General features: G+C 40.7%; 1 protein-coding gene across 1 annotated transcript in view; it reads left to right on the plus strand.

The window, feature by feature from the left end:
• Nucleotides 1–1847: 1847 nt before the first annotated feature.
• Nucleotides 1848–15828, plus strand: part of LOC138890497 (glutamate--tRNA ligase, chloroplastic/mitochondrial-like) — a 47667-nt gene continuing 33686 nt past the window's right edge. The window contains exons 1-2 of the mRNA XM_070173887.1: nt 1848–2030; nt 2633–2773. Coding sequence (XP_070029988.1) covers nt 1848–2030; nt 2633–2773 — 324 coding nt within the window. The remainder of the gene's footprint in view (nt 2031–2632; nt 2774–15828) is intronic.

A 15828-nucleotide genomic window follows, 5' to 3' on the forward strand; every position in this document is an offset into this window, starting at 1 on the left:
AGGTTGAGTATTGGTGTTAGCTGAGATGAGTAGGGATTGAGTTGAGATTGGTTATAGCTGATTCTCCCCTGCCGGGACATATATACTTCATTGTTGAATTCCCTTGCCGGGATAGTGTAGTTTATTGTTGATCCCTTGTTGGGACTCGTGGTACGATTGAGTTTAAGGTATATAAATATATTGGATCGGATTGCACGCCGCAACAATGTTATATATATTGGATCGGGTTGCACGCCGCAACAATGTTATATATATTGGATCGGATTGCATGCCGCAACAATGCTATATATATTGGATCGGGTTGCACGCCACAACAATGTTATATATATTGGATCGGGTTGCACACCGCAATAATGTTATATATATTGGATCGGGTTGCACGCCGCAACTATGTTAGATATATATTGGATCAGGTTGCGCGCCGCAACAACGTTATTATTACTTGTTGTAGATTTTGAGCTGTTTCTCTTATATTTCTCTTTATTTCTGTTGGATTTGATATGTTCCCCGAAGCATGTACCCCCCATTTAAACTGCTTATTCCTGTTTATTTTCTGCCGTATATTATGTAATTGCACTGGTTTATCTGGAGTCTGGTCCTAGCCTCTTCATTACCTCGCCGAGGTTAGGCCAGACACTTACCAGCACATGGGGTCGGTTGTGATGATACTACACTCTGCACTCTGTGCAGATACCGGAGCAGTACTGGGACTATAGCACTTGGGGAGCCATCCTTCAGTCCACAGAGACCCCGAGGTAGTCCTGCAGGCGTCCGCAGGCCCGTCGTCTCTTCTATCTACTTATATGTTCTGTTTTCATTTGTATCCGAGACAGATTGTATTTCTTTTATTCAGACATCTGTATGTAGTATTCATAGACAGTCCGTGAATATTGTGACACCGGTTTCTGGGTAGAGACGTATGTTGATATTTTCGTACTGATTTTGGTATTATATTAGTCTAAGTCTTCCGCTATTATTTAAATATTGATCATCTATTATTACAAATTGTTAAAAAGGACTAAAATAAAGGAGTTAAAATTTCTAAATTTCGTGGCTTTCCTAGCTTCTACGAGTAGGCGCAATCACGACTCCCGATGGTGGAAAATCCGGGTCGTGACAAGTTGGTATCAGAGCTCTAGGTTACTTAGGTCTCACAATTCACAAACAAGCTTAGTAGAGTCTAAGGGATCGGTACGGAGACGTCTGTATTTATCCCCAGAGGCTACAGAGTTAGGAAAACTTCACATTTGTTCTTTCTTGTAGTGCGGTGTCGTTTCTCAATGCTAATTGAATTTCTACTCTGTTCTTTCGCAGATGAAGAGAACACGCGTTTCCTCATCCACCGCTCAGAAGCCCGAGCCCCCAGCAGCAGCTCCCACGAGGGGCAAAGGGCATGGTCGAGGCCGTGCTAGAGGCCGAGGTAGGGGCAGAGCTCAGCCTCGAGCAGCAGCACTAGTGGCGGAGCCTCAGGTTGATTTTGATGATGAGGTTCCGGCCCCCAACTCAGGTCCTATAGGGGTTTATTGCCACCCCAGTTTTCAGGATGCTCTGGTCCGACTAGTGGACCTTATGGAGAGTGTCACCCGGGTAGGCTTGCTACCTGTAGCACCAGCTGTCTCTTAGGCTGGAGGAGGAGCCCAGACTCCTGCTACTCGCACTCCTGCTACTCGCACTCTGGAGCAGTTCAGCCGGGTGTGGTGTCTCAGATCGATGATGGAGCAGCTATGTCTGTCGATGCTTTTTGAAGGCTGGATAGGTTCACCAAGCTCTTCACTACTACTTTCAGCGGTGCATCTACTGAGGATCCCGAGGATTGTCTAGACAACTGTTATGAAGTTCTTAGGAACATGGGGATTGTTGATACCAATGGGGTCGATTTTGCTACATTTCACTTGTCTGGATCCGCCAAGACTTGGTGGAGAGATTATTGCTTGTCTAGACCAGCCGGATCACCAGCCTTGGCTTGGGAGCAGTTTGTACAACTATTTCTGGAGAAGTTTCTCCCCATTATAGAGAGAGGCCTATCGGAGGTAGTTTGAGCGTCTCCAGCAGGGTTCCATGACGGTTACCCAGTATGAGACCAGATTCATCGACTTGTCTCGCCATGCTCTTGTCATACTTCCTACCGATAGAGAGAGAGGGTGAGGAGGTTTATTGACGGTCTTATTCAACCGCTTTGTCTTCAGATGGCTAGGTAGGCTAGGAGTGAGATTACTTTTTAGGAGGCGGCCAATATGGCCCATAGAATTGAGATGGTTCTGTCACAGGGAGGTGGTCATGGGTCGGAAAAAGGCCTCGTCATTCAGGCAGATTCAGTGGTACCTCGTCTGGAGGTAGAGATTCATATGGTAGAGGCCATCCTCCTAGGCCTCTCCAGTCAGCACTTTAGGTTTCTCACGGTGCTTCAGGTATCTGTGGTCCTCAGATGCAGTATTCTGATCAGCAGTTCTACAGTGCACCACTAGATCCTATCAGTGCACCGTCGCTCTAGAGTTTTCGGGGTGGTCATTCAGGTCGCTAGGGTCAGTCTCAGTTCCCTCAGCCACAACACTCAGGTGGATGCTATGAGTGTGGTGAGTATGGTCATTTCAGGAGGGCTTGTCTAAGATTGGTGGGTACTCAATTGCAACAGCAAGGTCCCCGTGCTATGGTTCAAGCACCAGGTGTTCCACAGCCCACCCAACCAGCTAGAGGTGGGGGTAAAGGTGTTAAAGGTGGAGTTAGAGGATTTAGATGTGGAGCTCAGACCGCTAGAGGTGGAGGCCAGCCAACTGTAGGCCATCCCAAAGATGTAGTCCAGAGTGGTAGGGCCCAGCCTCGATGTTATGCCCTTCCATCCAGGCCCGAGGCTGAGGCTTCAGATGCAGTTATTACAGGTACGGTTCTGGTTTGTGATAGAGATGCTTCAGTGTTATTTGATCCAGGGTCTACGTACTCATATATGTCCTCTTATTTTGCACCATATTTGGTTATGCCTAGTGATTCTATCCTGTTTATATGTCTACGCTGGTGGGTGATTCCATTGTGGTAGATCGAGTCCATCATTCATGTATAGTTGTGATTGAGGGTCTTGAGACTCGTGTAGATTTTTTGCTTCTGGACATGGTAGATTTCGATGTTATATTGGGAATGGACTGGTTATCACCTTACCACGCTATCTTGGACTGTCATGCCAAGACTGTGACCTTAGCTTTACCGGGTTTGCCTCATTTAGAGTGAAGAGGGACTCCTGGTCATTCCACCCGCGATGTTATCTCGTATGTGAAGGCTCAGCGTATGGTCGAGAAGGGGTGTTTGACCTATTTGGCATATGTTCGTGATTCTAGTGCTGAAGTCCCTTCTATTGATTCTGTGCTTGTTGTTCGTGAGTTTCCTGAGGTTTTCCCTTCAGACCTGCTGGGTATGCCACCCGACAGGGATATTAACTTTTGCATTGATTTGGCACCGAGTACTCAGCCTATTTCTATTCCGCCGTATCGTATGGCCACGCCGGAGTTAAAACAGTTGAAGGAACAGTTGCAAGACTTGCTTGAGAAGGGTTTCATTAGACCTAATGTTTCGCCTTGGGGTGCGCCAGTGTTGTTTGTTAAGAAGAAGGATGGGTCGATGAGAATGCATATTGATTACCGGCAGTTGAACAAGGTTATAATCAAGAATAAGTATCCATTGCCGAGGATTGATGATTTGTTTGATCAGCTTCAGGGTGCCAAGGTATTTTCTAAGATTGACTTGAGATCTGGCTATCATCAGTTGAGGATTAGGGAATCCGATGTCCCTAAGATAGCTTTTCGCACTCGGTATGGGCATTATAAGTTCTTGGTGATGTCATTCAGGTTGACAAATGCCCCAACAACTTTTATGGATTTGATGAACCGAGTGTTCAGGCGTTACTTGGATTCGTTCGTGATAGTTTTCATTGATGATATTTTGATATATTCCCATAGCCGGGACGAGCACGAGCAGTATCTTAGAATGGTTCTTCAGGCCTTGAGGGATAATCAGTTATATGCTAAGTTCTCGAAGTGTGAGTTCTGGTTGAGTTCAGTTGCATTTTTGGGTCATGTTGTATCAGTGGAGGGTATTCAGGTTGATCCGTAGAAGATTGAGGCAGTCAAGAACTGGCCTAGACCAGCATCAGCTATAGAGATTCGGAGTTTCTTAGGATTAGCAGGATACTATCGTCGGTTCATTGAGGGGTTTTCATCTATCGCATCCCCGATGATCAGGTTGACCCAGAAGGGTGCCCCGTTCAGATGGACAGATGAGTGTGAGGCGAGCTTTCAGAATCTCAAGACAGCTCTGACTACGACACCGGTGTTGGTTTTACCCATAGGTTTAAGGCCTTATACAGTTTATTGTGATGCATTTCGCATTGGACTTGGTGCAGTATTGATGTAGGATGACAAGGTCATTGCCTATGCTTCGCGGCAGTTGAAGATTCATGAGAAGAACTATCCGGTTCATGATTTGGAGTTGGCAGCCATTATTCACGCGTTGAAGATTTGGAGGCATTATCTGTATAGCGTGGCATGTGAGGTGTTCACAGATCACAAAAGTCTTCAGTATTTGTTCAAACAAAAAGAGTTGAATTTGAGGTAGAGGAGGTGGTTGGAGTTGTTAAAAGATTATGATATCACCATCTTATATCATCCGGGAAAGGCCAATGTGGTGGCCTATGCTTTGAGTAGGAAGTGAGCAAGTATGGACAGTCTTGCTTATATTCCGGTCGGTGAGAGACCGCTTGCTTTGAATGTTCAAGCTTTGGCCAATCAGTTCATGAGGTTGGATGTTTCTGAGCCCAGTCGTGTGTTGGCTTGTACGATCGCTCGTTCTTCTTTATTGGAGCGTATCCGTGATCGGAAGTATGATGATCCCCATTTGTGTGTCCTTAGAGACATGGTGCAGCACGGAGGTGCCAAGCAGGTTACCTTAGGTGATGATGGAGTTTTGAGATTGCAGGGTCGAGTTTGTGTGCCTAATATGGATGGGCTCCAAGAGTTGATTTTAGAGAAGGCCCATAGTTCCAGGTACATTATTTATCCGGGCGTAAGATGTATCAGGATTTGCGGCAGCATTATTGGTGGCGGAGAATGAAGAAGGATATCGTTGCATATGTGGCTCGGTGTTTGAATTGTCAGTAGGCTAAGTACGAGCATTAGAGGCCTGGTAGTCTATTTTAGAGGATTGAGCTTCCTAAGTGGAAGTGGGAGCGGATCACTATGGACTTCGTTGTTGGACTCCCATGGACTTAGAGGAAGTTCGATGCAGTGTGGGTTATTGTTGATAGGCTGACCAAGTCAGCGCATTTCATTCCTATGGCAGTCTACTATTCATCCGAGAGGTTAGTTGAGATCTATATCCGGGAGATTTTTCGTCTTCATGGTATGCCCGGGTCTATCATTTCGGACCGAGGTATGCAGTTTACCTCACGTTTCTGAAGAGCAGTTTAGCGAGAGTTAGGCACGTGGGTTGAGTTGAGCACAGCGTTTCATCCTCAGACGGACGGGCAGTCCGAGCGGACTATTCATATTTTGGAGGATATGCTCCGAGCTTGTGTCATTGACTTTGGAGGCTCGTGGGATCAGTTTTTGCCCTTAGCAGAGTTTGCCTACAATAACAACTACTGGCCGAGTATTCAGATGGCTTTGTATGAGGCTTTATATGGTAGGCGGTGTTGGTCTCCAGTTGGATGGTTTGAGCCGGGAGAGGCTCGGTTGTTGGGTACGGATCTGGTTCAGGATGCCTTGGACAAGGTCAGGATTATTCAGGATAGGCTTCGTACAGCTCAGTCCAGGCAAAAGAGTTATGCCGACTGCAAGGTTCGAGATTTGGCATTCATGGTCGGTGAGCGGGTATTGCTTCGAGTATCGCCTATGAAGGGCATGATGAGATTTGGGAAGAAGGGCAAGCTTAGCCCTAGGTTCATTGGCCCGTTTGAGGTTCTTGATCGAGTAAGAGAGGTGGATTATAAACTTGCATTGCCGCCGAGTTTATCAGCCGTGCATCTAGTGTTTCATGTGTCCATGCTTCAGAAGTATCACGGTGATCCATCCCACATGTTAGATTTCAGCACTGTCCAGTTGGACAAGGACTTGTCTTATGAGGAGGAGCCGGTAGCTATTTTAGACCGGCAGGTTCGTCAATTGAGATCGAAGAGTTTTCCTTCTGTTCGTGTTCAGTGGAGAGGTCAGCCCACTAAGGCATCGACCAGGGAGTCCGAGTCTGATATGCGGAGCCGTTATCCCCATCTTTTTCCTGACTCAGGTACTTCCTTCTTATGTCCGTTCGAGGACGAACAGTTGTTTTAGAGGTGGAGAATGTGATGACCCAAAAGGTCATCACTTGTGTTGCAAGTGCATTCAGTGTCCTGAGGCCTAAAAACCTCCATTTTCCCCACCTTGATTTGCGTGCGTGGTCCGGACCTATATCCAAAAAGCCTTCTATGTGAAAATAAGAGAAATAGAAATTCTAGAGTTAAAAATTTGATTATGGTTGACTTTGGTCAACATTTTGAGTAAACGGACCCAGATCCGTGTTCTGACGATCCCGAGAGGTCCGCAGTAAAATATGGGACTTGGGATGTGCCCGAAAATGAATTCCGAGGTTCCAAGCCTTAGAAATTAATTTTTGAAAGAAATTATTTTACTGAATTATCTAAGAAATAAAGAAAAGAATTAATGTTTGAAACCATTGTTATCGGGACCGTATTTTAGTTCCGAAGCCCAGTACAAACTTGTTATAGTATTTGAAAGATAAATGTGAAATTTGGTGAAAAACGGAGTTTATTTGACGTGAGTTGGACTTCCGGTTGAAGAGTTATGAACTTTGAGAGTTCTTGATGAAAATGTTGAGTTTTGAGGTTTAATTCATGATTTTACATGTTATTTTGATGATGTGATCGCACAAATAGGTCCATATGATATTTTTGAGTTAGTATGCACACTTGGTTTGGAGTTTCGAGGGATCGGGTGCGTTTCGGGTAGGTTTCGGAATGTTGTAGGCTTAAAAACATAGCTGTTGTAGGTTCAGAGAGGTGGAAGGCCTCTGAACAGACCAGTACGGTCCGCACAAAGAGGAATGCTTCCGCGGAGGGGCTTGTGCGGCCGCACTAGATTTTGTGCGTACCGCAGTGAGGGCTTTGCGGCCGCACTAGATTCTGTGCGGTCCGCGGTGAGGAACATTTCACTAGTCCGACTTCGGAGACCTATATCTTTTGATCTACAAAGAATTTTGAGATGATTTAACAATGACATCTATAGTCCTTCGTGTCTAGTTTCCAGAAAGGTAAAGAAATCACAATTTGGATATCTGTAGAGAACGTTATCGCCAAAATACTAGAACATATCACTACAGTCAACCTGGTGAGCTGTGCGGCCACACTCCATTTTATGCGGTCCGCACAGGGGGTCTGAGAGGGGTATATTAAAATGGGATTTTTAGTTATTTTCATTTTTCAAAACTCCAAAAACATAAGAGGCAATTTTTCAAATAACCTTTCTTCTTCAAAACGTTGGTAAGTGAATTCTAACTCATTTTCTTCACTCCTTAACATCTTTTAACATGATTTCAACTCAAAAATCAATGATTTTCATGGGGGAAATTGGGTTTTGGGTAGAACCTAGTTTTTCAAAAATTAGGGATTTGGACCTTGATTTGAGGTCCGATTTCAAAATAAATTATTTATTTGAGTTCATGGGGGAATGGGTAATCAGGTTTTGGTTCGACCCTCGAGTTTTGACCATGTGGGCCCGAAGGTGATTTTTGACTTTTTGGGCAAAATTTTGGAAAACTCATTTTTATGTATTCAAATTGATTCATTTGGCGTTTATTGATGTAATTAAGTAACTTGTGACTAAATACGAGCGAATTGGCGATGAAATCAAGGGGTAAAGCTATAATTGAATCGTGAATTGTGTTCGTGGCATCGAGGTAAGTGTTTGGTCTAACCTTAGCTTGAGGGATCAGGAGTTGTGTCCTATTTGTTAATTGCTTCTTGTTGAGTACGACGTATAGACATGGTGACGAGTATCTATACGTTGGTGTCGAGCATAACCGTGAGTCTTAAATTGATATGTGTTATGTTCTTGATTGATTCTACGGATGTTCTGATCGGTGATTCTCGATGTTGAGTAAGGCTTTAGTTTATTTATGTGGAAATTAATTAAGGTTGTGTATTGGTGTTAGCTGAGATGAGTAAGGATTGAGTTGATATTGGTTATAGCTGATTCTCCCTTGCCGGGACGTATATACTTCACTGTTGAATTCCCTTGCCGGGATAGTGTAGTTTATTGTTGATCCCTTGCCGGGACTCGTGGTACGATTGAGTTTAAGGTATATAAATATATTGGATCGGGTTGCATGCCGCAACAATATTATATATATTGGATCAGGTTGCACACCCCAACAATGCTATATATATTGGATCGGGTTGCACGCCACAACGATGCTATATATATTGGATCGGGTTGCACGCCGCAACAATGCTATATATATTGGATCGGGTTGCACGCCGCAACAATGTTAAATATATTGGATCGGGTTGCACGCCGCAACAATGTTATATATATGGGATCGGGTTGCACGCCACAACTATGTTAGATATATATTGGATCGGGTTGCGCGCCGCAATAGTGTTATTATTAGTTGTTATAGATTTTGAGTTGTTTCTCTCATATTTCTCTTTATTTATGTTGGATTTGATATGTTCCCCGAAGCATGTACCCCCTCCCATTTAAACTGCTTATTCCTTTTTATTTTCCGCCGTATATTATGTAATTGCACAGGTTATCTGAAGTCTGGTCCTAGCCTTGTCACTACCTTGCCGGGCTTAGGTTAGGCACTTACCAGCACATGAGGTCGGTTGTGCTGATACTACACTATGCACTCTGTGCAGATACCGGAGCAACACTGGGACAATAGCACTTGGGGAGCTAGCCTTCAGTCAACAGAGACCCCGAGGTAATCCTGCAGGAGTCCGCAGACCCGACGTCTCTTCTATCTACTTATATGTTCTGTTTTTATTTGTAATTGTATTTCTTTTCTTCAGACATCTGTATGTAGTATTCATAGACAGTCCGTGAATATTATGACACTGGTTTCTGGGTAGAGACATATGTTGATATTTTCGTACTGATTTTGGTATTATATTAGTCTAAGTCTTCCGCATATTTTTGTCTTTCGCTACTATTTAAATATTGATCACCTGTTATTACAAATTGTTAAAAGGACTAAAGTGAAGGAGTTAAAAATTTTAAATTTCGTGGCTTGCCTAGCTTCTACGAGTAGGCGCTATCACGACTCCCGATGGTGGGAAATCCGGGTCGTGACAATATATATATTATTATTATAAAAGCATAAATACAATGTCGGTTTATAAAAATAACCTTATATGTTAAGCATAATAACTCAGAATAAAAGGACATAATCGGAATTATTCTAGATATTTGCCTTATAATCCAATTAGTTTTAGGATATAAATATTACACGTTAGGAATCCTACATGATTACCTTTTGGAATCCTATTAGTATAATTACTTTCCATTTGTCTAATTCATATAAAATTAAACAAGTAATATCTTTAGTCATGTAATAGCCTTAAAAATATTATTAATATTGGATAAAATTGTAATCTTTAAAGTTTTAATAATAATAGGACTTGAAATCAACTAAAATTCTCTACATTATGTAACCAGATACGGTGCCCATGTTATATTAAGAATTAACTTCTATAAACTTTCAATCCTACCGGGACTAAATATGTTATTCATTTCTTTTATTCACCCAAAACAAATTGGGTGAAAGAATTATAAGAAACATAATATCGTTCTTATCAAATTATTCTTATATAATCCAAGGAAAAATCTTTTCTATCTTCACAAATAAAAAAAATTCAAATTTGTTACTATTTGGTTATTGTAAGTATTTCTATTTAGAGTCGACTGCTTAAGATTCTTGCTTTTATGGGACTTCGTGTCAAGCCCACCTAATAATTTAGATTTTTAATCAACTAAAATTTACATAATACACGTTTGAAATTATATATGATTACCTTTAGGAATCCTATTAGTATAATCCTAAAACTTTTAGCCATGTAATCCTATTACTTTTAGAATATACTTCTTAAAAAAATTCTATTGCAAATTTAATTTAAAAACGTATTATATTGTCCTATTATTAATTTAATTTGAGAATATATACTGTCCAAATCCATTTAGAAAAAGATATACATTTACTTTTAGTATATATTTCTTAAAAATTTCTGTTACTAATTTAATTTGAAGACGTATTATAATATCCTATTACTAATTTAATTTGAGAATGTATTATATTGTCCAAATCCATTTAGAAAAAAGGAGAGCCTATATTATTATAAAAGTATAAACACAATATTAATATACTAAAATAGCCCTAAAATAGTAAATGGAAGAACTCATAGGGAAAGGGCATAAATGCAATAACTTATTTTTTGGGCTATAATATGTTCTTTGCTAATTTTTAATATTTAAGATTTTTAAATTAACAAAATTTGTCTATTAGTTTCTTATTAAAAATGTGTAGGAAGGTTTAATAAAATCAATTTCATTAGAATCCTCTGTATTGGCGATACATTACCACTCCATAATATCCAATACCAAAAAAAATAATATTAAATGGACTGCATAAAGAGTTGAAATTGAGAAAAAAATATACCCCACAATAATATATTTTATATTATATTTGAATTATGTTCCTACTCAAATAATTGTTTTTATCAATTTTTCATGGAATATTAAAAATTACCCAATTATTAAACAACAACTAAGAAAATATTTAAGAATATAAATGTGTGAGAAAGAGAAAAAAATAGTAGGTAAAAGTCAATACCACTAATGATTCTACATATATAAAGATCTAAAAGTGAAATGTCATTTCAATCTTTTACTCTTTGAAAATAAAATTTATGGTGGATAAAATTATAATTAAGTTAAATATTCAAAACAAGAGATAAGCTAATATTAACATCCGAATCAACATAGAATAAATTATTTTTATATTAAAAATCAAATAATTAAATCTTTTAATTAATTATTTAGCAAAAGAATCCAATTCAATTATATTTTAAATTCATCATATGAATAAAATTCTTATTCAAGTTAAAAGAAATCTTAGGGTACATAAAAAGAGTGCTTGAACACAAAGTAAGAAGGTTAATATATTATTAAGAATCAAAATGCTATACAAGTGTCTGAGGAAGCACAATCAAAGCTAAATCCTAAACAAAAATAAGCTTTTAAGACTATATTATAAAGAGTCGACTCTGTTATAACGAGATTATTCTTTGTAGATGCCTCTGGCGGAATCGAAATAATATTTCTATGTCACACATTACTTGCAAATATCATATCAAGAGACATGACATTGTTACAAAAATAATAGCAAGTGATGTACCAACAACGATTTTATTGTGAGGCCACCCACTTTAGATTTGATATGCCTCTTCAAACAACTTAAATAACTATCACAAATATATCAAAGCAGACCAATGATGCTAAATTTATAAGAAAAGTAAAATTAATAATATGTGATGAAGCACTTATGGCTAAGGGTCAAATGGAGTTCTAGAGATATATTGGACATTAATGAACCGTTTAGTAAAAGAATTAATGATTTGGGAGGTAAATTATGTCAAGTACTACCAGTAGTTCCAAAATCGACAAAAGCAGAGACTATAAAATCTATTGCCAAAGTTATACTTCTGGCCTCAAATGAAAAAGATTCAACTGACAAAAAATATAAAGTAAGAACAGATCCAACATTTAGTGACTATGCTTTGTGTTGGAAAAGAATAAGAGCATCCAATAAAAGATGATTTGGTTCTTCCTGAACACTTGGTTATCAATCCCAATGACAATAATTGTCACGACTCGGATTTTTTGCCCTCCGGAGTCGTGATGGTGCCTACTAATGTGAGCTAGGCAAGCCGACTGCTTGACTAATCTACTTTTTCCCATTTTAATCCTTTAGCAATTATGAGCAATAATTTAAAGACAACGGAATTCAAGACAAGTGGAAGAAAATATAATAAAACTACTGAGTATATTCAATACAACTGTTTAAACAAGACTACCTATAACTGGAGTCACAGCTTCAAAGACAATCTAAGAATACTATAAACAAGGTCACAATGAAATATAAAGTCTGTCTCTGAATATATAAAAATAGCAAGAGAAAAGATAGGAGGAGACGCAAAGGCCCGCGGACGTCTGCAGGACTACCTCGGGTCGCCTGTGTGGACTGAAGACAGCACCCTCACTGCGGTCCAAACGCTCCGGTATTAGTATCTGCACACAGTGCAGAGTGTAGTATCAGCACAACCGACCCCATATACTGGTTAGTGCCTAGCCTAACCTCGGCGAAGTAGTGACGAGTCTAGGACCAGACTACCAAATAACCTGTGCAGTTAATTCATATACAACAGAAATATAAGTAGATAATTACAACTAAAATTGGGCGGGGGAAACATGCTGCGGGGAGAAACAAATAACGACAGAACAACAGTAGAGAAATATAAGGAATGCCATAAATCAATTACTAGCAAAGATAAGGAAATAGAAGAACAGGTACACACGTAATACCGTTGCAAGCGTGCAACCCGATCCCATGTCATTTGATACCATTGCAGGCGTGCAACCCGCTCCCATTTCATATACTATCGTTGCAGGCGTGCAACCCGCTCCCATTTCATATATAACCGTTGCAGGCGTGCAACCTGCTCCCATTTCACATATTACCGTTGCAGCGTGCAACCCACTCCCATTTCATATATTACCGTTACAGGTATGCAACTCGCTCTCATTTCATATATTACCGTTGCAAGTATGCAATCCGCTCCCATTTCATATATTACCATTGCAGCGTGCAACCCGCTCCCATTTCATATATTACCGTTGAGGCGTGCAACCTCCTCCCATTTCATATATTACCGTTGCAGGCGTGCAACTTGCTCCCATTTCATATATTACCATTGCGGGCGTGCAACCCGCTCCCATTTCATTTATCAACACCAATCATAAAATAATCCCGGCAAGGGAACAATAATATTACAACAACATCCCGACAAGGGAATAATAATATGACAATAACATTCCGGGAAGGGAACAATAATTATAATAACATCCCGGCAAGGGAAAAACAATGATAATCCTCATATGAAACACAATAAACCACAACGGAGTCATAACAATTACAATACAAGACTCACAGACATGTTTTACACCGACGTATAGATACTCGTCACCATGTCTATACGTCGTACTCCACATTTAACACGTAGCAAATAAGACACGACTCCTAATCCCTCAAGCTAAGGTTAGACCAAATACTTACCTTGAACTTCCACGGCCAACTCAAGCCTCAAACACCGCTTTTCCTTTTGAATTTGGCTCCAAATAGATTGTATCTAGACATAATCGACTTAATAACATCAATAAACGCTAAACAATTCAATTCCAATTCTTAGTTATAGATTTCCTATCATTCTTCCCAAAAAGTCAAAAATCGACCCCGGGCTCGCATGGTCAAAACACGAGGTTCGGACCAAAACTCGATCACCCATTCACCCACGAGCCCAAATATGTAATTAGTTCCAAAATTCGACCCCAAAACGAGGTCTAAATCTCAATAATACAAAAAGCCCTAACTCTACCCAAATCCCTAATTTTCTACCCCTTAAGAACATGATTTAGGCTTAGAAATATAATGGGTGTTAATGAAAATTAAAGAAAATGAGTCTAAGATTACATACCTATGGATTTGTGGTGAAGTTCTCTTTCAAAAATCGCCCAATTTGGAGTTTGGAAGAAGAAGTTATGAGTTTTGGGTTAAATCCCGTATGTGTTCTGTTACTGTTTAAATGACTGGGCAAAAAGATGCTATGCGATCGCGAACAAGCCTATGCGATCGCATAGATTTGACTCTCCTTACCTACGTATTTGCGAGCTAGGGGATGCGTTCGCATAGGGTTAAAACTATCCAGCCCCCGACCGATCTCCTATTCTATGCGTTCGCGTCAGCTCGGGTGCGTTCGCGTAGAGTGAACTCCAAAGGCTCCGCATTCGCACCTGGTTCTATGCGATCACATAGTGCAAACCTGCCCCCTTCCCGTTTGTGCATTGCTTTCGTGAGGGTTACCACGCAATATCATAGTGTTAAAAACTCAGACACGAGCAACAGCAGAAATACTAGATTTCTAAGTCCAAAAACACTCTGACGCTTATCTGAAACTCACCCGAGACTTCGGGGCTCCAAACCAAACATGTACACTACCTCAAAAACACCCTACGGACTTACTCGTGAGATCAAATCGCCAAAATAACATTACCAACCATGGATTTAGTATCAAAATCATGAAATTACCTAAGAACTTCAAAATTTTCCAATTTTCTCAAATACGGTCCGATTCACGTCGTTTTAAGTCCGTTTCTTACCAAATTTCACAAACTCATCTTAAATCACATATAAGACCTGTACAGGGCTCCGAAATCAAAATACGAGCCCGATACCATCAAATTTTAAGCACATTTCATTTCCAAAAACTCATAAATATTTCAGAAAATAATTTTCTTTGAAAATTCATTTCTCGGGCTTGGGACCTCAGAATTCGATGCCGGGCATACGTCCAAATCCCATATTTTCCTATGGATCCTCTAGGACTCTCAAATCACATGTACTGTTTGTTTACCCAAAATATTGACCGAAGTCAACTTAAATTAATTTTAGAGTCAAAATTCATCATTTTCCATATATTTTCACATAATGCTTTCCAGTTACGTGCCCGGACTGCGCACGCAAATTGAGGTGATACTGAAAGAGGTTTTTAAGGCCTTGGAACGCAGAATTCATTTCTAAAATAAGTGATGATCTTTTGGGTCATCACATTCTCTACCTCTAAAACAACCGTTCGTCCTTGAACAGACATAAGAAGGAAGTACCTGAGTCGGGGAAAAGATAGGGATAACGGCTCCGCATGTCGGACTCGTACTCCCAGGTCGATGCCTCAGCAGGCTGACCTCTCCACTGAACACGAACAGAAGGAAAACTCTTCGATCTCAACTGGCGAACCTGCCGATCTAGAATAGCTACTGGCTCCTCCTCATAAGACAAGTTTTTGTCCAACTGGATAGTGCTGAAATCTAACACGTGGGATGGATTGCCGTGATACTTCCGAAGCATAGACACATGAAACAGTGGATGCACGACTGATAAGCTCGGCGGCAATGCAAGTCTGTAAGACATATCTCCCACTCGATCAAGAATCTCAAACGGGCCAATGAACCTAGGGCTAAGCTTGCGATTCTTCCTAAATCTCATCACGCCCTTCATAGGCGAAACTCGAAGCAATACTCGCTCACCGACCATGAATGCCAAATCACGAACCTTACGGTCGACATAACTCTTTTGCCTGGACTGATCTGTACGAAGCCTATCCTGACCTTGTCCAAGGCATCCTGTACTAGATTCGTACCCAACAACCGAGCCACTCCCAGCTCAAACCATCCAACCGGTGATCGACACTGCCTACCATATAAAACCTCATAAGGAGCCATCTGGATACTCGACTGGTAGCTGTTGTTGTAGGTAAACTCTGCTAAAGGCAAAAATTGATCCCACGAGCCTCTAAAGTCAATGACACAAGCTCGGAGCATATCCTCTAAAATCTGAATAGTCCGCTTGGACTGCCCGTCCGTCTGAGGATGAAACGCTGTGCTCAACTCAACCTGTGTGCCCAACTCTCACTGAACTGCTCTCCAGAAATGTGAGGTAAACTGCGTACCTTGATCCGAAATAATA

This window comes from Nicotiana sylvestris, chromosome 4, assembly GCF_000393655.2.
Source record: "Nicotiana sylvestris chromosome 4, ASM39365v2, whole genome shotgun sequence".
In the NCBI taxonomy this organism is placed as follows: domain Eukaryota; kingdom Viridiplantae; phylum Streptophyta; class Magnoliopsida; order Solanales; family Solanaceae; genus Nicotiana; species Nicotiana sylvestris.